This window comes from Oratosquilla oratoria, chromosome 21 (assembly GCF_046742065.1).
Source record: "Oratosquilla oratoria isolate Oo_2021 chromosome 21, ASM4674206v1, whole genome shotgun sequence".
NCBI lineage: Eukaryota > Metazoa > Arthropoda > Malacostraca > Stomatopoda > Squillidae > Oratosquilla > Oratosquilla oratoria.
In genome coordinates, this window is record NC_134797.1 from 45624708 (window position 1) to 45647080 (window position 22373).

A 22373-nucleotide genomic window follows, 5' to 3' on the forward strand; every position below is an offset into this window, starting at 1 on the left:
TATATTAATGATATGGATGAAGGAATTGAAAGCTATATGAGCTTCTTTGCAGATGATGCAAAATTACTGAAAAGAGTGAAAACTGAAGAGGATTGTGAATCACTACAGAGAGATCTAAATAAAGTACAAGAATGGAGTAGGAAGTGGGAGATGGAGTTCAATACAAAAAAGTGTAGTATAATGGAATTTGGAAAAAGCAAAAAACAGAATAACAGGATCATATAATTTGGGAGAAGAAGGAATAAAAAGAGTAGAAAATGAGAGGGACCTGGGAGTCATTGTTATGAATAATATGTCACCTGAGAAACATATAAATAAGATTTTTGGAGAAACTTATAATTTAATAAGAACAATCAAAGTGGCATTTACATACCTGGATGAAGAAATGGTGAGGAAAATCCTAATCACCCTGATAAGACCAAGATTGGAATATGCAGCAACGATATGGTCACCAAGTACAAAAAAATGTATAAAAAAACTTGAAAGAATACAAAGAGCAATTACTAAACTGGCACCAACACTCTCAAAACTATCATATGAAGAGAGACTACAAAAACTTAAACTACAGACACTAGAGCAAAGAAGAGAGAGAGGAGATTTGATAGCTATTTACAGAATCATGAAAGGCATAGAAATTACTGATAGAGAGAATCTGATAAAATGGGATGACAGAAATACAAGAGGACACGGAAAGAAAATAAAAAAAGACAACTATAGAAGAGATTTGAAAAAGAACAGCTTTCCTCACAGAGCAATAGATAGTTGGAACAAGTTAGATGAGAAAGTGGTGTGTGCAAAAACAATACATGAATTTAAAAATAGTTTAGATAAAATGAGATATGAAGACGGGACCTCACGAGCATAGCTCCCCTTCCCGTAAAATACAACTAGGTACAACTAGGTAAATACACACACACACACACATCGGTCGAAGTGACAGCGAAGTTTGGAACTCCAGGTAAACCTCAAGGTTCGTCAATCTCAACAACGAGGGAGTACCTTTGTTGTATTAGTAGGGAAGGGGAAAGCTCGTGGTGTAGTGGGAAGGTGAAGAAAAAGGAGAAAGGGAGGAATTACTGAGGAAAATGGAAGGAAATGAGGAAGGGGACGAACGGGCTCCCCCGGACGTCAGAAGAAATGTCAACAAGAGGACTGCAGACGACGCAGGTGAAGTCGAAAATATCAGTAAAGACACTAAGATCAGAAATATAGATAAGAACAATACAATGGAAAGTGGAGATAATAATTTCCATGGATTTAATGAGGGAGATGATGTCAACCTCCCCTGATTAGCAAATCTAGAGGAAAAACTAGAGAAAATGATCGAACACTGGGAGGTTAGGTTCAGCCAACTTACGCGGATTACGCAAAGAGTTGATTGGAAGAACTAAAGAAATAGAAGAATTGAAAAGACAGTTAAAAGAAGTAAAAGATGAGAATGAGGAATTAAAGAATAATAATAAAGAGAATAGAGTCCATAGCAAAAGAAGCACAGGATTGGAGAAAAGTCCAAGAGAACAACAAAATTGTATTTAGAGATATAGTGACACAGCAGATGAAAGAAACTAAAGACACCGTTATTAAAGTGATGAGAGAGAAGGAGAATATAGTAAGAGACTTAGTGGACAAAAAGAAATATATAATTATATTAGGGATGGAAGAGAAGCGTAAAAGATGAGAAGGAAAAGGTAAACAAGATATTAGAAGAAGTTCAAGAGGATGGACAAGAAACAGGGAAAGAAATTGAAGAATATATATAGAATAGGGAAATACAATACAGATAAGACCAGACCAATTAAGGTTAAATTCAGGTCACAAACGACAGCAGAGAATATCTTAGCAAAAACAAGGAAACTAGCAGACAGTGAACAATATAAACAGGTATGGATAAAAAGAGAAATGAATAAAGAGGAAAGAGAGGATGAGAAAACAAAGACTAGAAGCTAAGGAAAAAACGAGAAAAGAACAGAGTCAGACAAAGAAATTCTATTGGAGTAGTGGATATGAAAGTGAGGAAATGGTTCATAGCAGAGAAAAACGGAAGGGAAACAGAAAACACGATGGAAGTAGCAGAAAATTAAAGGTGTCTTACACAAATATAGATGGATTAATAACAGGCTTGAACGAACTGAATGATTACCTGAAGGAAAAAGAACCAGACATAATGGGAATTGTAGAGACAAAATTGAAAGGTCCACTACCATCCAACAGTGTAGGACATGGTGCATATAATTATTGGGTTAGAAACAGAAAGTTAAAACAAGGGGGTGGAGGGGTTTTTTCCTGGCTAAGAAGGATATGAATGTGAGGAATGTCACATATGGAAAGAATAGAGTAGAGATGATTATGATGGAAGTGGAGGACAGGGATGGGAAGAGCAGGAATTTTGTAGTAAATTGTGTGCCTCCTAAAACGGCCTCGTGGGAAGAGAGAAAACGCAAAGATATGTTAGAAGACACAAGGATAACACTAAATAAGATCAGGGAAGATGGAGGAAGAGATGACAGTGAAGGGTGGAGACGACCTATGGGGAAATGTACTACTTGATATGATTATAGAACATCCAAAGACGCAATGGATACAAGAGAATACTAGGTATAGAAATGAGGAAGAACCATCGAGAATGGACCTAATAATCACATCAGAATCTAAAATAGTGGACAAGATTGAATATAAGACACCACTAAGTAAAAGTGACCACATATTGGTTGAACTGGAATTAAATGAAGAAAAATACAGGGAAAAACAAACAATATAGAAAGGGAAGATTGATGTATGGAAAAACAAATTTAGATAAGATAAGAGAATTCTTTCAAAAAGCAGACTGGGAAAGGATACACAAGGAGGAAACAACAGTAGAAAAGAAATGGAATATTTTGACAAAAATTTGTAAAGGAGTGGAAAAGTATATTCCAAGACAAAAACAAGAAAAAGGATATGTAAAGTGTTGGTACAACAAAAAATGTAGGGAGTTAAAAGACAAAAGGGATAAAGACTGGATAAAATGGAAAAAAGACGGCCTGAAAAATGGAAAATATATACTAGTTATAGAAATCACTCTGTACAAGTGTGCAGAGAAGAAAAGAGAAAATACGAAAAAGATGTCATAGAAAAATGTAAAGATCGACCAAATCTATTTTACAGAATCGTAATCAACAAACTGAAAAACAAACAATAATTAGAGAAACTACGACAAGGAGGAGTTTAATACACAGAAGAAATAGAAATGGCAGAAATTATGAACAAGCATTTTAAATCGGTGTTTACGAGGGAGAACATACAACCTAGAGACATCGAGTGGGAGGAGAAAGTCCCCCCTATGAAAGAGATAGAACAAGGAATAAAATAATGAAACACTTGAGTAATCTCGATGTCAGAAAATTGCACGGTCCAGATGAAATGGTAAACTGGATTTTGAGAGAATACAGGAATGAACTAACAGACAAAATACAGTCTAATAATCAGTTCATTGAAAGAAGGAAAAGTTCCAGAAGATTGGAAAAGAGCAAATATAGTACCAATATATAAAGGGGGAAACAAGGTAGACCCCACTAACTATAGACCGGTCTCTCTTAAGAGTACGATAGCTAAAATTTGTGAAAGAATGGTCAAAATTAGATGGGTAAGGCGTTTGGAAAAAAAAACAACGTACTAAATCCAAGGCAATTTGGATTTAGACAAGGACGATCATGCGTCACAAACTTAATGTGTTTCTATTCAAGGCTGATAGATGTAATACAAGAAAGAGATGGATGGGCTGATTGTGCATTTCTAGACCTGAAAAAATGTTTTGATAAGGTGCAACGTAAGAAATTCCTAAATTAGAAACTGCAGGAGGAATACAGGGCAAACTGCTGAAGTGGATGGAAGACTTCTTGCATGAAAGAAAAATGAGAGTGGTGATAAGAGACAAGCACTCTAATTGGGATGAAGTGATTAATGGATTTCCACAAGGAACAATTCTGGCCCCAATAATGTTTGATATATATATATATATATATATATATATATATATATATATATATATATCAATGTAACTTAAAAAATAAAGTCTTTCCAGTTTTTCCCGTTTTTCAATCCGTGGTATTTTGGGGACATCGGGTGGGTGTAAGGTTGTCCAATAGGAAGAAGAAAAAGTCGGGGTCAGGTGGTATACTTCCTCTTCTTCTTCGCGTTCTTTTTCGCGTTCTTCTTCTTCGTCTTCGCATTCTTCTTCGTCTTCTTCTTCGTCTTCTTCTTCTCCTTCGGATCTAGAGGACTCGAGCGGATCTTTGAGACTCGAGTGGATCTAGAGGACTCGAGCGGATCTTTGGGACTCGAGCGGATCTAGAGGACTTGAGTAGATCTTTGGGACTCGAGCGGATCTTGAGGGCTCGAGCGGATCTTTGGGACTCGAGCGGATCTTGGGCGTAAGTCTAAATAAAAATATTTTTCTAAAAAACAAAAATGACGAAAATAAAAGAGGTGAATAATTTACAGTTGCTTATTTTATAGCCTTTGTTTGAAGGCGGGGCGTAGCCCTCCGCGAGCGAAGCGAGGTGCGCCGCAGACCAAGCCCCCCTGGCGCAGCCGAGCTGGCGAAGCCAGGGGCTTGTATATATATATATATATTTATATATATATATATATATATATATATATAGCAAAAATAATCACAATAACGCGTGACGAAAAGATATTGCAGAAACCACAGGGAAATTAAAGTCGGAATGCTGAACGTTTTCGTCTATTACGAATGATGTCGTAATTGACGAAAACGTTCAGTATTCCGACTTTAATCTCCCTGTGGTTTCTGCAATATATATATATAGATATATATATATATATATATATATATATATATCTATATATATATATATATCAATGATATGGATAAAGGAATTGAAAGTTATATGAGCTTCTTTGCGGACGATGCAAAATTGTTGAAAAATGAACACTGTAGAAGATTGTGAGTCGCTACGGAGTGATCTCGATAAAGTATGGGAATTGAGTAATAAGTGGGAGATGGAAGTCAATATTAAGAAGTGTAGTATAATGGAATTTGGAAGAAGCAAAAAAAAAAAGAATAGTGGGGTCATATAAATTGGGAGAGGAAGGAATTAAAAAAGTAGAAAATGAGAAGGACCTGGGAGTCATTATTTTGAATAATATGTGCCCTGAGAAACATATAAACAAAATTTTTGGAGAAACTAAAATTTAATAAGAACAATCAAAGTGGCATTTACATACCTGGACGAAGAAATTGTGAAGAAAATACTAATCACTTTGATAAGACCAAGATTGGAGTATGCAGCGACGACGTGGTCACCAAGTACAAAAAAAAATGTATAACAAAACTTGAAAGAATACAAGGAGCAATTACGAAATTGGCACCAACACTCTCAGAACTATCATATGAAGAGAGACTAGCAAAACTTGAGCTAGACATTAGAGCTAAGAAGAGAGAGAGGAGACTTGATAACTATTTACAGAATCATGAAATGCATAGAAACTATTGATAGAGAGGATCTAATAAAATGGGATAGTAGAGATACAAGAGGACACGGAAAGAAAATCAAGAAAGGCAGTTATAGAAGAGACCTGAAAAAGAACAGCTTTCCCCACAGGGTAATAGACGTTTGGAACAAGTTAGATGAGAATGTGGTGTGTGCAAAAACGATACACGGATTTAAACAGTCTAGATAAAACGAGATATGAAGACGGGACACCACGAGCATAACTCCCTTTCCTGTAAAATACAACTAGGTAAATACACACACACACACACACGCGCACACACAAATCGTGGTTCAGTTGGTAAAGTTCCCGGGTGCCACTACGGCGGTCCGTGTTCGAATCCCGCCCAGGGCTGAAATAATTTCAGTATCACTGCGCTGCGGATTGTTACTCCAACTCTCGTGGGGAGGGGAGTTGGGTGTGTGTGTGTGCATGTAAGGTCACAGCATTACCCATAGATCGGTCATATATGAGCTCTGAGCTCTCTTCCGGGAGGGAAATAACTGTCGATCCTTAGTCCAACACGTGATCCAAGACCATGGTGAATCACACACACACCTGTACCTACACATACACGCACGTGCTCATACACAGACTTGATGTAAGGTCACTACCAAAGGAGATATTTTGTTAAGGAATGTGAAGGCTTCATGAAGTAAAGAGAACAATCAATCAAGCAATCAACTGTTGCCTCGAATTTCGCCGAGTGGAAAACCCGCAGCCCCACGGCGGCTGGCAAAGGTCCTCGAAATTTCCCACCATTGGCGGACTGAGTGTAGAATTTCTATCGGGGAACCTTATAAGAGGGCCTACTTGATCGCAAAACGTATTCAAAGGAATCAGATAGAAGTCGAGGTTTTAGGCACATGCATTTATTAGATATTTTGTATTTATGTTAATGCTTGCATAATGCTAATATTAGTAATTTTAATAATCTTGTAATGAAAATAAAAAATTCATTCATAGAACAATCAATCGGAGTAATTTACAAAGCATGATTTGATTTTTTTTTTAAAGTATGATTAAGATTCTTATTTGCAAGTTCAGTAAATGGTCGGGACTCGAACTTACACTGGTGCAATGGTGTTCGCACCACAGCCCACTGCGCCACGGAGAAAGCCATTTATATGTATAATTATGGTTGGAACGTGCGCGATTTTCGATGTGTGCAAATACCACTACAACAGTAAAGTGGACATGATCGATTACAAAGTAAAGCTTCCAGTAATCGATGAACAAACGATTATTCCCAGAGTCGAGGTTGAACTGAGGTCTGTCTTGGTATATACCAGCGTTTCTCAACCTTTCCTTGCGTAACCTTTAAAATAAATTGCATGTCTCAAGGAACCCCTGCGCAAAAACAAAAAAACAAAAAAACATTTACTATACATTTCTCATTTTATTTTCATCGTAATAATAGGTTAGATAGGATGATGTCTATATTACATTAACCAAGAATATGTCGTGCATGTTTAATTATATTACGTATATGAAATTAGATAAAAAATAAAAAGTGCATTAGCTTATCTTACTTGTTCTCGCGGAACCCTTAGGGACCTTTTGCGGAACGTTAGGGTTCCGGGGAACTGGTTGAGAAACGCTGGCATATACTATTCCCTCGTTTTAACGGACCTCCATTTAACTGATATCGGAAGCAACGGACAAGTTCTGTCGCAGCCGACACAATCTGTAAAAGGGTTATCACACTGGGCTACCATGGGCTTTACCAGACTGTAAACCCATTCGAACGTTAGACATACTGTTTGCTCTCAGAGAAGTCTAAATTTCTGTAAGCTTGGTCATATTTTAGTTTAAGTGGAGGTTGGAGGAAAATAGACCAATGTCATATCCGTTAAGTCCCACGTGATGCGGACTGAGTTCTGACGGCTCTGAACACGAATCGATTTTAAAATAAGAATTTTGAATTTACTGTATGGTAGTGTATATTTAGTTTACAGGTATTTTACACTCGGATTGGATGGTGTGCTTGGTTAAAAGTACAATACAGTACTATTCCTTTTTTTTTTTCGTCCTAACCTTCCGATAGGTTGTGACGTTAAACCATATCATTTGTTTATATTAGTCACTACATAGTGTCACTGCCGACAATCGGCATTATCGAACCGATGCTCCTCCCCCCCCCCTTTCTTTCTCGTTTAAACGAGGGATGATTCTATTTCAATCTAACACAGCTCCCCATGACACTTTTTTCTCTCTAGAAGGGGGTGCAAGTTGTTTCTTGTACGAATATTTGATTATAAAGTAATGATTCTTAAAAAAAAATCAGGCGCATATTTACTCGTCTTACTAGTGGGTGGTGATGGGGAAAGAGGGAAGAGACGAAGGTAACAGTTTCAACACGCACACAGGCAAAGACGAACAAACGTCAGACAGAACAACTGGGAAAGAGAAATACTACACTAAAACCATGAATGCATATCGTATAATCTACACATATACCACTGCATGATCTATTTCCAGGTGAAAGTAACCGAAATATAATCTGTGACTATTCGCAAAAATAATCGAAGTAATCGAGTACATTAAAGATAAGTATCGCCCATCACTAACACCAGTCAAAACTCGCTAATTTACAAAGCACAGTCAGCAAAACAGTGTAATTATTTTCACAAGAAAAGGAATAATATAATCCACAACAATTTGAATATATATATTGTGGCGAAATTGCATGTATGAATGTTGCATAGTGTGCCTGGATGGTTGGTATGCGTGTAAGTGATGCGTGATGTCGGAGAGTCGAAGCATAAGCAAGGGGGTATGTAGCGGGGGTGTGCGTGGGGGGATGCCGGGGGTGGTCCCGGCATCGCCTGCCATACCCTCGCATAGAGAGAGTAAGCCTAGCATTGGTGTTGAACACACGTGTAAAATCCTCATGTTCGCTAAGCAGAATAAACAAGAGAAGACTGAACTCCTGCCTTTCCCTGATCCGGACAATTGTAGGCGTGAACTTGTCTTTAACTCGTGATTCCATGATCACGGCCCACGAGAAAGAGAAAAAGGTACATGCGAATACGTAACAATATATATATATATATATATATATATATATATATATATATATATATATATATATATATATATATATATATATATATATTCCGATACTCATCAACAGAAAAGCTTCAAGCGGATCATTCGACAGCGAAGTGCGTAATCGAAATATTACGATATTCGACTTAAGTGACTGCACGTTCGCACCAGACTTGTGTAAGCGAGAAGGTAAAAAAGTATTTGTAAGTTAAGAACAAATTCGCGCATGCAGACGCACGAAATGAATATTTAAACAGGATACGGAAACAGCAAAACTGGATGACATATAGATACGAAATTCAAATGCTGAAATTTGTTGGAAATTAATTTGGAAGTGTAAGATGACCAATAGGCACATTTCAAACGCTGGAATAAAAACAGAGTAGGATGAAAATGGTAGGTGAATTTCAAAGGTTCAAGTGACTTGTGAAATTGCCACATGCAATATATACTCGTTTATGAATCAAACGCTAGAACCGCAATGTCATGAGAAGGACGACATAGATATTTGAAATTCAAATCCTGGAGAAGGGTGAAAATTAAATTTAAAGAGTACGACGACAATATACAGTTACCATTCAAACGGTGGTATCAAAACAACGAGTAGGATGAAAATAACATAACTAATTTCAAGCGCTAGTCAAATTGCCAAATGCAGTGTACATATAAATCCAACGCTAGAATCAAACTATAATGTGTGGAGTGACATAGATATATGAAATTCAAATGCTGGAGTATGATGAAAATTAAATTTAAAGTGTACGATGACAACCTACAGACAAAATTCAAACGCTGGGATCAAAACAAAAGAATGAAAATGACACACGAATTTCAAATGTTCTAGTCAACTAGTAAATGCAGCATATATATAAATTAACGTTAGAATCAAAATATCGTGTGTAGGGTGACATAAACAGTGAAATTTAAATGCTGGAGTAAGATGAAAATTAAATTGAGTGATGAGTTGACAGGAATGGGCCGCAAAAACAACTAAATTATGTTCGAATTACTAAAGGAACATTTCATATATTGTACTTATTATATAATAAGCGAAAAACGAAATTAGAAAAATAGCCTTGGAATGAAAATAATAATTCAACAAACAAGGAATTCAGGATATCTATTATCTACCGAAAGATATGATAGCACCAAAGGAACCTTATTCAAATTTGGTCAGAATCTACACAATACATATATGCACACACACACACACACACACACACACACATATATATATACATATATATATATATATATATATTTGTGTGTGTGTGAGTGTGTGTATATGTATGTGTGTGTTGTGCATGTTTTAAGACATACACATGGGGATTGGATGAAAATGAGACTACGTCTTCTGTAGCTATGTGAAGTGTGGTTGGGGACTTGTACAGTCCTTTTGTACCATCGCACATAGCTCGGTTGCTAGCGTCGTGACTTCGTGATTATGCACACACAGGTCAGGTTTCGAATCCCTTGGCAGCTTCTAAAATGCTCACATATATATATATATATATATATATATATATATATATATATATACATATATAATATACACACACAAACACACAACTTGCGTCAATGATTTAAAGAGAACATTTCTCTAACTCTGAGATATGGAGAATTAGAGAAATGTTCTCTTAAAACCATTGACGCCTTTTGTGTTGTAGCATTCAACGGATATATATATATATATATATATATATATATATATATGTGTGTGTGTGTGTGTGTGTATGTGCGTGTGTGTATGTGTGTATGTGTATATATATATATATTTGTGTATATATATATACATATGTATATATATTTATATATATATGCATATATACATATATATATATATATATATATATATATATCAGGCATGTGAATTTCCCGCGTTTCCCTATTTAAGAACGCTTTCTCACGTTTTGGCATTATTTCCGTTTTTCCAGGCTGCAAAAAATAACAGGTATACGCTCGTAACTGTTACTCGTAATATTTTTGTTCCGTTCTGAATTGCCACTCAATGCAGTATGCTCCAGATTACTCTATTTGAAGCTGAAAAATGCAAAAGCTCCCTACCGTGGGAGGGGGGGGGGGATCCCGGCTTACTCGCTTCACTCAATAGCATTATTTTCACTCGCATGTCTGATATATATATATATATATATATATATGTATATGTATATATATATCACAGTACTACCGAAGAGGATTGCAGTTAGCAATCAAAATACACATACAGTTTCGCTTACTTAACTCTTTCTTTCGTCCGACTGTGGTGTTAGTTGTGATTTACAAATGTGCTACTACATTTCTCACCAGTAATAATAATATATATATATATACTGTATATATATATATATATATATATATATATATATATATATATATATATATAATCTTTTTCCAAGTTATTTGTTAATTCATTATTCATCACTTTGGGGTCCAAATGTTCCTGTATCCCGGTGCGCCAGGCCGCCACTCCCTCCCATAGATATCTCTGGGAACTTTGGACTGTTGCCTGTATTGATCAGTGTGGGACAGTTTCTATATTAACGGCTCAAAGTGGTAAGGGGGGAGGAGAATACTTTCCTGTTGTCAACTCCCCATGTGTGAAAAAGTGCAAGAAATAAAGTTGGAGTTTATATAGAGAGACTTAGGTCCAGTCCGGAGACCCAGTGCCAGCCCCTCAGGGCTGCACCTCCTGATGGTGGTGATGATTGGGAAGGTGGGTTTTGATCATGGTTCATCTTGCAGAACCACCACGCGGAAGCAGATACCCGTTATTGGTTCCCAATTAGAGAGTAAGGTACAGGACTCCACGTGCTTGGATGCACACACACACGGGTTGTGTACTGTATATGAAATTAGAACTTCCATCCTGAAACGTATTACCTGGGAATCATCAGCCCAGCATGTGATCCAAGACTGTCCAGTTATAACACAATCTTTAATCATATTTATTGCGTAAATATATATATATGTATATATATATATATATATATATATATATATATATATATATGTACATATTGGTAGGAGGCCATGTTGTATACATGATTTCAAGAAGCCTACAGCGACAATGGCGTTGTTGAGTTTATATTGAAGCTTTAATTTCTCTCGTGCAACAAGTTTCTGTGCTGGTTCCAAATAGCTGAGAAGGTGTCCAGAAGACATTTGATGCGGTTTTCTCTTTTTTAATTTCTCCAAATAAAAAAAATTAGAAAAGCGAAAACCGAACCAAATGTCTTTTGGACACCTCAGCTATTTGGAACCAGCACAGACACTTGTTGATCTATAGAAATTAAAGCTTCTATATAAACTCAACACCGCCATTGTCGCTGTAGGCTTCTTGAAATATATATATATATATATATATATATATATATATGTATATATATATATATATATATATATATATATATATAATATGTGTGTGTGCGTACATTTATTACATCACAGAGTTTATCACTCAGCATGTCTTTGAATTTTACAATCATTTCCAGTTTTGAAAGTTGGTCGGCAGGTCTGCAAAACAGGTTCGAATTGAATGTAAGCACCTATGCTTGCAGCCAGTGTCCACAACATAACAGAACTTGAGAGATATTTTTGCAAGCACTAAATTATTCTAACCTAACGAGTTTCTAAGTAGAATGCCAATGTCTTAGCATGGACAAAAATTCAGTGAAGACTTGTGTGTGTGTGTGTATATATATATATATATATATATATATATATATATTTATATATATATATATATATATATATATATCAAAAGAGGAGGTTTCAATATTTTTGTAACGTGCCTCCCTGCCTTTTCCCATCGCCCCATTGATCAGTGTTGCATCATATCATTCCTTTTCCATCACCTCTTTTTTCCCAAAGAAAATTCCCATGAACTCCATTGGCGCACATAAGCGACAAAATAATCTTTGCAGAGTCGGACATATGAAGATTGACATTGACATGAGATTGCCGAGGGAGAATATAAACGTCATGTTATGTTGTGCATTCAATCGAGCCGTTGGGCGAGTGCTTCACGCCTGCGCGATCTGGAAACCGTTAGTCGAAGAAATGTTTGCTCATGTTTAGTAATATCGGGGTAACAACGAGGATTTAGTCATTTGGAAGCGATGATTTTGACAGCAAAACCTATCGTGAATGGATATTAGTCACTATATGTGAACGAAACGTGATGTTCCTTATATAATGAGAGGGAAAGCAGCGGCAGAGTAGTGCTGTGTTTATTCATTAGCTTATTTATTTATTCAGTTCTTTACTTGTTTGTGAGATTATTATCTTTGTATTTATTTATTCTTTTTGTTTATAAATTGAATGATGTGAAATGCTCACGCCAAACAGCCTAGACGACTTCGTTCAAGACTATACATAGCCCGCCAGCGTTAACGGGCGGTCACCAGTGCTGCCAGGTCGAGTTGCCTATTTAACCCTAAATTCATCTTATAATTACCCTGTTTGCTTTAAAAACACCATGTTTGTCAATAATTTATTTATTGAGATCATGTGTATACATTTATGTAAAAAAATATTACCATAATGTGTGCAGTAATGAAATAGTATGTAGTACGGCCATCCACTGTTGCTATTGTCCATAGATATTCATTTACTCCTTGTCAGGCAATGTGCTGTCCGTCACCAGATTCACGTGTATGGATGTAATTTCAAAATTGTCTGATGTTGAATTTTCCAAGATTCTCTTAGCATGAATCATTTCAATTAACGTGTCTGTGTTCAGGGAATTTCTTGTTTTAGTTTTCAGAAGATTGATTTGAGAGAGAAAAAGAAATCTACATTGGCATTTGAAAGGGGCAGGCATAACGGTTTTGTCATGGTTCCCTACCCATGGAAACAGTAGTGTGCCATCACCTTCCTTCATATTCTTTACTTCCTTTCAAAATTCCCAAACACTAGTGTCTCTCTGAACGTTCATTTCTATGTTCCTTAGCAAACTCCACACAGTGTGAGTTATGTTTAAGACATTCTCAGGGACAAAATTTGGAAACTGATGCCAATACTGCAGTGGAAGGGATAATTTTAATTAAAATACATTGAGGCCTCAATGCTTTTACATATTCAAGTTGGATCAGTAAGATTAAATCTAAGTAGAACCTGCGGTACATTCTCAGAATAAAACTCAAGACATCTTAGCCTAAAGCTTTTATAAACCTGTTTCTCGATGGGGTGGCAAGTGTAGAGTGATGCAGTCACCCGACCGCCCATATATTCCAAGATAAGAAAGTTAACCGGGTGTCCGATTTTCACCTTTGTTGTTGACTTTAAAGTGACTTTAAGTTGATTTTAAGGCTTCTGGTAACATTCATTTATAGTAGCCAAGACTGCAGAGACTACTGATAATAGTTTATATCTTTGGGTACTCAGATTGCATTTCTTTATCGAGGTCATTGAAGAAGGCAATGCATAACTTGGAAATTCTAGGTACAGTTTATTTACAGAATCATTCAGTTTTTGGAAGATGGACTGGGATGCTTGCAGTCAATTCTCCAACACTGCTTGAATGAAAATAGCTTAAAAGTTGTTCCAAGAGCTTTTTCGCTACACTATCCAGAGACAGCCATTTTCTCTGAGATGAATTTAGAATCCTGTAAGGCTTGACATAGACGAATTCATGAAAATCCTATAAAGCCATAGACTGCTTAGCAGACAAGAAATAATTTACCACGTGCCAGGTCCTCAACCCACCTATGCAATTGTTTGCAAGCATACGAAACACAGAAATTAAAATGGAATTGCATTTCATCACAAACAAAATTGGAATGTCTTGTTTAAGATGAAATGAAAGGGAGTTATATACCACCATCATTACGCTGGTACCATCAGCAGTGAATCCTATGTTCCTTGTATGGTATATTTGCTTCCCTGAACACAGTTCATAAGGGCTGGAGGTAGTGACATTTTCCAAGGGAACAAGCGTTGGAAACAAATCCTCCATACCTTTCACACTTGCCACCCTGGCTACAATAGTTAGATGCTTAAAGCAGCCATGGTTTTTTTATTCATCCACAACCAACGAAAAACAGTTTCTTAGTAGATCCAGCAGGTGATCCTGATCATTCTTACCCAACATGTTCCTCACAATATACGGAGCATTTTGTCTTCCCGCATTTTTTTTTTTTTTTTTTATTTTTGCTAGATCTGAATCAGGACACGTTACCTTTATTCGAAGAAGAAGACGATCAACGTCTAAAAAAAAGGAAAATTAAGTTTAGACAACAGCCGCTGGTCTTATTTCGCCTTTCGCCAGTTTTTCTTTCTTGTATCCACTAACCATCTAATATACTCCTTGCATTTTTTCAGGTTTTGCGCATTGTTCACATGCTTTATTGTGCCTTCATGTCTTTCAATTTTTTATTTCCTACTTGTCCATCATGAATGCAGGTTTTGAAGTGGTCCTTTACTGCTTATACTCAGCCCTTGAAGTTCACATCATCTTCCCATTTCTTACTATACTTTTGAGCGTAGGATGAACGTTTACGTTTAGCTGGGTATGGTGTACGAGTCCATGGCTATAACGTCACATTTCATAAACAATTCCTTGTAATGTCCAACCTCCCGATCGGTCGCACAATGACAAACAGACTCACAGTGACTATCGCGTGCTCGATCTCAGAAAGTTCTCTTACGTGCCAGATAATCTGAAACTTTATTGACGAACTTTGAACGGACCCCAGTACAGAACCCCCCCCCCCCCGCGTCTCACTTGTTCTTTCTATCTCCCTCTCCAAACTGAATAGCTAAATTTCTGTGGGATTGCAGTAGTAAAATTACCCTAAAATTCTGTCTTGTTCCACATTCTATCCTGTTATCCGATAGCGCTCACATTACCCTAAAACAGGGTAATTACCCTGCAACTGGCAGCATTGGCGGTCACTCTAGACGCCATTTCAGACAGCGGGAAAAGCGAAGTGATAATCTATCAAGCCCGGGTCAGTCGTCCTCACTCAAAACGCAGAGGAAGTTGAGAACCGGAACAGCATATCACTAGAGACGCCAACGCCAGCGCTGTATTTCATGTCAGGGCTGAATTATTCTTAATTGCAGTGATCAAAACCTCTTGCTCCAGTTGGCAACCCTGGCGCTATTCCCCCTTTTCCACGAAAGCGTGACGGTTGGGGGAAAGTTTGCCAAAGACCGTGTTTTTCAATTCGTCGCCCGATATCCAGCGCTTCTATCCTTGGTGATGAGTTATGATGATGGTAAAGGATATTCTTAGGGGTGGATAAATGTTAAAAGTGAGTCCGCATTATTATTTGACTGAAAATGAGTCTCTTGCCATAAAAGAATGTGTCATTGCTCCATATGGATGCTTCTAAAGCCCCCAAAATGGTTGACAGCACAAAAACTAAGCCGATCGGAAAGGGTACAGCGGCGAGCCACAGAACTGGTACAAAATCTCAGGAAGAAATAAAACAAAAACCGCTTAAAACATTTGAATTTATATTTTTCCGGTTACAAAGTGAGGACTCCGGTGGAGATGGATGTGGCTAGATAGAAGTCAACTATATTTTAAGGGGAATTGATAACATCAGAATTTAGAATATTTTCACACTAAATAGTAACTAGAAGAGAAATTATGGCTCCTAACTGCAAATATGTAAATTAAGGCTAGAAGACGATGGAACGTAGTTTCGTTCTAAGAGGGATTTCAAATGATATGACGTCATGTCTGCCAACCGTTTATTTTATTTGTTTATTCATTTTATTTTATTTTTTTCTGTTTGGGTGTCTGTTTAACGCCTTTTTTATTTGTTTATTTATTTATTTTTGTTTATTTATTTATTTAAGTATTAATTTTTTAATGTATTTATTTATTTACTTGTTTCCAACATCGTTATGGAGCAAAGGGTCACCCGTGGGGTTGATTTCTTGTAACCGTAAACGAGCTGGAAGCTCGTATGTATTCTTGGCGTTGTTACATGAATGTGAAATTTGGAAATTATTGAAAGAGGACGGAGAGAGGGAGGTGGGAGGTGAGGTTAAGGAGAAGGATGCTAAAGATTTCTCTGGAAGACGTATCGAGGTGTACTGGTAGAAGAAACTTGCTCATTGCTACAAGACGGAGATAGTTCAGCTTTGCCAGCATGAGAGCCTGCAGGGGCGGAGAATGTGGGTCTGGTTGGCAAGATCGAGGGCATGGTGTACAGTGATCGACCTAAAAGGAAAAAGTAGGACAGACTGGTAGAGGTCATAGGAGTAGGAACAGAGGCCGAGCAGGTGCTGTTGCTCAATACCACCAGTACAATATATATATATATATATATATACATATATATATATATATATATATATATATATATGTTAACTATATTATGACAAATAGGATTGAAGGTGGAGGAAGCAGATGAGGAGTAATGGGAGAATTTTGTGCTTAAACGTTTCGACCCGCAGGGTCTTGATCACAAAGCTAACAATTCAAACATAATATGGGGTTTTATACATGGGTCATCTCATGGGACGCTTCGGAGAGCTTATTTTATTTGCGCATTCTTTTATTATTAATAAGCTTGTGGCTTTTGTTAGACATATAAATCCTTCTCTATGGTTAATGTTGTTATTAGTGTTAATGTATGCTGCCTCAATTGTCTTCCTCAGTTTCTTGGATGATCCTTTATTTAATATGGTTGTGTTGTTCCAGTCTGGAAGGTGGCCATGCTTATCCACATGCATTACTATGGAGTTAGAAGATCTATGGGCTTTTACGCCATTTGTGTGTTCAATAATCCGATTATTAAGTCCGCGACTAGATTCACCAAAATATGAAGTGGAACAGCTTTTACACGGGATTTTATAAACAACTAGACCACCCGTGACCCGTTGGATCATATAATTTTTTAAATTATACGTTGTTCATAAAATGGTCAATAAAATATTTATTAAGACAATGTTCTATTCAGTAGACGAAGGCAGTGACTTGATTACTTATAAGAAGTGAAAAGCAGAAGATTGTGACGTCATGTCGTTGCTTGGAACACTACGCATCATATGATTTATAGGTTTCGTAATATTTTATTAAACTCATTTTGCCTCATAGATGCTAACTCAGGAGTTGGCTATACTTTTAAATACTGAATATGAAAAAAAATTATAAGTATATATAGATAGATATATATGTATGTTGGGTCAAATAAAATTTTAAATGATACATTGTTATAAGAAGTGAAATGCAGAAGATTGTGACGTCATATCGTCGTTGCTTGGAACACTACGCATCATATGATGTTGTGACGCCATGTCTCTTCTTCTGATTGGCTGGGCCTCAGTCGTGACGTCTTATCTCTTCTGATCTCTTCTGCTTGGCTGGTCCTCATTCGTGACGTCATATATCTTTCTGATTGGCTGGTCCTCATATCAGAGGTCATATCTCCTCTGATTGGCTGGGAGACGGTTTCAAGCAAGCAAGATAAGAAACAAGATTATCAGAGTTTTATAAGTATATAGATGCTGTTTTCGTTAGTAGGATTATTGTAGCTACGTGTGGCCAAATGTCCTACTTTATTACCTGATGTCCTGGGTATTTTGATGCCCGCTTTTAGGAGAAAAGTGTCTAGGTGTGAATTGATATTAGAGTTTGGTACTGTAATGTATCTAGTTTCATCATTACATTTATCTTAATTTTTGTTTTTACTTTTGTTAATTATTTCTTTGGCTTTCTGTTTTAATCTACATAAGAGGTCTTTTGGATATTTGAGTTTGATGAAAGTCTCTGTGATATGTTGTAATTCAAGATCTAGATATTCTTTACTGCATATACGAAATGCTCTGAGGAAGAAACCTATTATAATACCTATTTTAGTTCTGTCATTATATCCTGAATAAAAGTGTATGTATTTTTTTTTTATTGGTGGGTTTCCGGTATACTGAAAATTTCACATTTTTATCTATTCTATGGATAATTGTGCCTAAAAAAGGTAATTTTCCGTTATTTTCATTTTCTGCTGTAAATTGTATATTTTCATTTACACTAATATCCTGAGCTTGTTATTAATATCTGTATCATTAGGCACAATTACAAGTATGTCATCAACATACCTAAACCATTTGCTATTGCTAGCCATTATTGTCATGTATTCCTCTGTTTTGAGTATTTCCATGTATAAATTTGCTAAAACTGCAGAAAGGGGACTACCCATGGCGAGACCAGAATGTTGTCTGTATTCAATATTATTAAAAGTGAAAGCGCCAAAACCTACACAAAGAGAAATTAATTCGAGGTAATCTTTTATGGGGACGGGTAGATCTTCATCTTTCAAATTATTTACTACTCGTTCAACAGCTTTTAGAGCGCCAATTATTGATACTCGAGAATATAGAGGTAACATCGTAGCTGGCTAGTTTTTTGTTACTGAAATCTAAGTCTTTTAACCTGTTAATTAGATCCGAAGAATTTCGTAGATGTGCATCACTAATAGTTCCTAATGTATTGGATAGAGGTTTAGCTAAACATTTGGCTAACTTATATATATATATATACGTATATATATATATATACATATATATATACATATACACGTATATATATATACACCCACACACATATATATATATATATATATATATATATATATATATATATACAGTATGTATGTGTGCGTGTGTGTGTGTGTGTGTGTAGAGCAGTGGTTCTTAACCTTTTTTGGCAACGACCCAAAATTTTGCACAAATAAAGCATCGCGACCCAAGCCTACATAGATATTGTCGGTTTTACATTGAAATTTCAAAACACTTCAAATAAATTTTCTGCTTTGGAGTTTTTATTTAATCATGGTCTGCTTAGAATCCTAAAACTAGGCATCATGTATTTTAATTATTACAGTATGTAATTATAATATATTTGTAGTGGGAAAATGATTATTTTCTGCAAACCCTTAGCGACCCAATAAAATGGCTTGGCGACCCAAATTTGGGTCGCGACCCAGGGGTTAAGAACCACTGGTGTAGAGTGACAAAAAAGCTGTCCACATTTTTCGATAGGCCTCATTTCTTAATTTTCTGCAAGAATTGAATGAAACTTTGGCGATAACTAGTTTATTGTGTTTAAAACATCTTAACAAAACGTGAGAGCCATTTGACTTTTCTTCTTTATTCTAGACTAAATCTAGTGCATGTGTTCTAGATGACCTCCTCTGTGCATTTCTTGTCCATGACGTCCTTACAAACCGACCGAGGAATGGCTTTGATCTCCTCCATGATAGTTTACTGGAGTTCCGTGATGATCCAGCGTCTCCCTGCGTACACTCTGTGTTTAAGGAAGCCCCAGAGAAAGAAATCTGGGAGGCTAAGGTCTGGGCTGTGAGACTGACCACACGCCCATTGGTGTTCTCTTTCAGCCAATCTCGGAACAGGTTTGAGGTGCGAGAGCTTGCCTTATCTTGCTGGAACGAGAACCTCCCCACAAGCGACGGGTGCAGTGTCTGCAGCTCACTCTTGAAGGTTTTGAAGACCTCAGTATATCTCTCCTTGGTGACTGTTACTGTCGCGCCAGATTCCTCGGTGAAGAATGGTCCGATGATGCCTCTGGCTGAGATTACAGTCATACCATGCCGTTAGGTGAATGGAGGGGCTTGATGGCTACCTCATTGGGTCTGGAGGTCCCCCAGAAGACATTTGTCTTCTAGTTTACCATTCCTTCAAGATCGAAGTGAGCTTCATCAGAGGTCCAAAGGAGGTTTAAGGAAAGTTGGGGGTCTCCTGGATTTTCTCCAGTGTCTTGACTGCCGTAGCCTTTCTCTGCTACTTGTCTGAGGCTGTAATGGTCTGTTTCGTCATCACTAGCACCATCCTGCAAGTCTCACGGGAAGTACTGAGGGACTGACTTCGCTTGCGCACAGAGCCTCTCGGACTCTGCTGAACTGACTCCTACATGCTCTGGACCAGCTCAGCTGTACGCTTCCTGAGACGTCCTGAATGGTTTTAATGAGGTTCTCCACTGTCCCATAGTTCTCGAAGTAGTCTACCCAGTCCTGAATTCTGCTTTTGGATTTTTTTTTTCTCGCGTTCGAACAGATGCACGAAAGTGTCATGCGCTTTCTTGGACGAGCCTGTCTTGTAGTGATGTTTGATGCAGTATATTCTTGGCTGGAATTCCCATTGTGATCTAGTTGTGTTCATAGGCGTTGCTTCTGTCATGTCCAGCAAAAATAAAGATGATTAGTTAACGAATGAAGGATATCACAAAAAGTGTTTGTGTAATATTCACACACACACACACACATTAATATATATATATATATATTATATATATATATATATATATAATGTGTATGTATGTATATGGAGGGCTAGCCAATAGGAAAGAGAAACTGCCTGAGGTCAAGCATTTTCTTGTAATTACATCTTTTGGTTTAAAGACATAATTATACCTTTTTTCTCTCTTCCTTCATGGTAGTTACTCCTGTATTCTTGAACACAAGTCACCGATATTTCTTATTGTATATAACAAGTAAGATACACAGGGTGCGTGTAATGATTTGATTGTAAGGTAAGTATAGCTCGTAGAATAAATTTTCAAGTGAAATTTATTTTCAAGTCGTTTGTACTGTGTTGGCTGTTTCTTCTACAGTGATGTTCCATGACTTAGCGAGTCTGTGAAGGAAGTTTGGCTTTTCGCTGTGTTTGTGCGTGTGTATATATGACGTCACCCGATTTTGTGACCCCCTCTCGCTCTCCTTCCCCCTCTCGCTTTAAATCTCTCTCTTCTCCTTCCCCCTCTGACCCCCCTCTCGCTCTCCTTCCCCCTCTCGCTTCCTTCCCCTCAGTCGCTCTCCTTGTTACACAACAACAACTGGGGTCTTCCTTCCCCCTCTCGCTCTCCACCCTAGCGAATGCTACACTCTCGCTCTCCTTCCAGACTCGACCAAATCACCTCCTCGCTCTCTTTGCTCCTTAAATCTCGTTCCTTCCCCCTGTCCTTCCCCCTCTCGCTCTCCTTCCCCCTCTCGCTTCCTTCCTCTCGCTCTACTTCGACACCTTCCCACTCTCCTTCCCCCGCGCTCTCCCTTCCCCCTCTCGCTTCCTTCCCCCTCTCGCTCGTGCTCCCTCTCGCTCTCCTTCTCCCGTCTCGCCTCTTTCACCCTCTCGCTCATCGGATTCCCCCCTCCGCTCTCCTTCCCACTCGCTCTCCTTCCCCCTCTGCTCGCTCTATAACCTCTCGCTCTCCTTCCCCTCTCGCTCCTTCCTCTCCGAGGAGGGAGGAATTGAAGAGGGCTCTCCTTGAGGTCAGTCTCGCTCTATTGGATTCGCTCTTCCCCTCTCGCTCTCCTTCCCCCTACAGGAGCTCTTCCTTCGTCGGACTAGCAAAAAAGAGGCTCTTCCTAGTACGAGAGAAAGTAAAGTATGGTCTTCCTTCCTCTCGCGCTCTCCTTCCTCTGAGAGCTCTCCTTCCCCTCGCTCTCTTCCCCCTCTCGCTTCCTTCCCCCTCTCCTCTCCTCCCCTCTCGCTACTATTCCCCTCGTGTGTCCTTACCTCTCGCTCCTATTTTCTTCTGTTCTTTTCCTCTCCTTCCCCCTTGTACTTATCCTAAGACAAAAAATTTAGAATCTCCTCGCTCGCTCTCCTTCCCCCTCTCGCTCCCCCCTTCCTCCCTAATATCTCCTCAATTCCCCCCTTTCTCGCTCTCCTCTATCGATTTATATCCCATATCTATAGATTCTTACCCTCTCGCTCTGCTTTTATCCCTCTCTATTCCCATCCCAGGGTCTTCCCCAATTCTCTTCTCCGCTTCCTCTCTCCCTTCTCGCTCTCTCCCCCTCTCTCTTTCACCATCTCGCCCTCCTTCGACAGTATTCCCCTCTCTATAATTCTCG

General features: G+C 37.9%; 1 protein-coding gene across 1 annotated transcript in view; it reads left to right on the top strand.

Annotated features, from left to right (window-relative positions):
* The window catches only part of LOC143037148 (sorting nexin-32-like), a 44227-nt gene extending 28168 nt beyond the window's left edge, over positions 1-16059 (top strand). Inside the window, exons 9-11 of the mRNA XM_076205266.1 lie at positions 14441-14534; positions 14869-15029; positions 15853-16059. Coding sequence (XP_076061381.1) covers positions 14441-14534; positions 14869-15029; positions 15853-16059 — 462 coding nt within the window. The remainder of the gene's footprint in view (positions 1-14440; positions 14535-14868; positions 15030-15852) is intronic.
* Positions 16060-22373: the final 6314 nt, after the last annotated feature.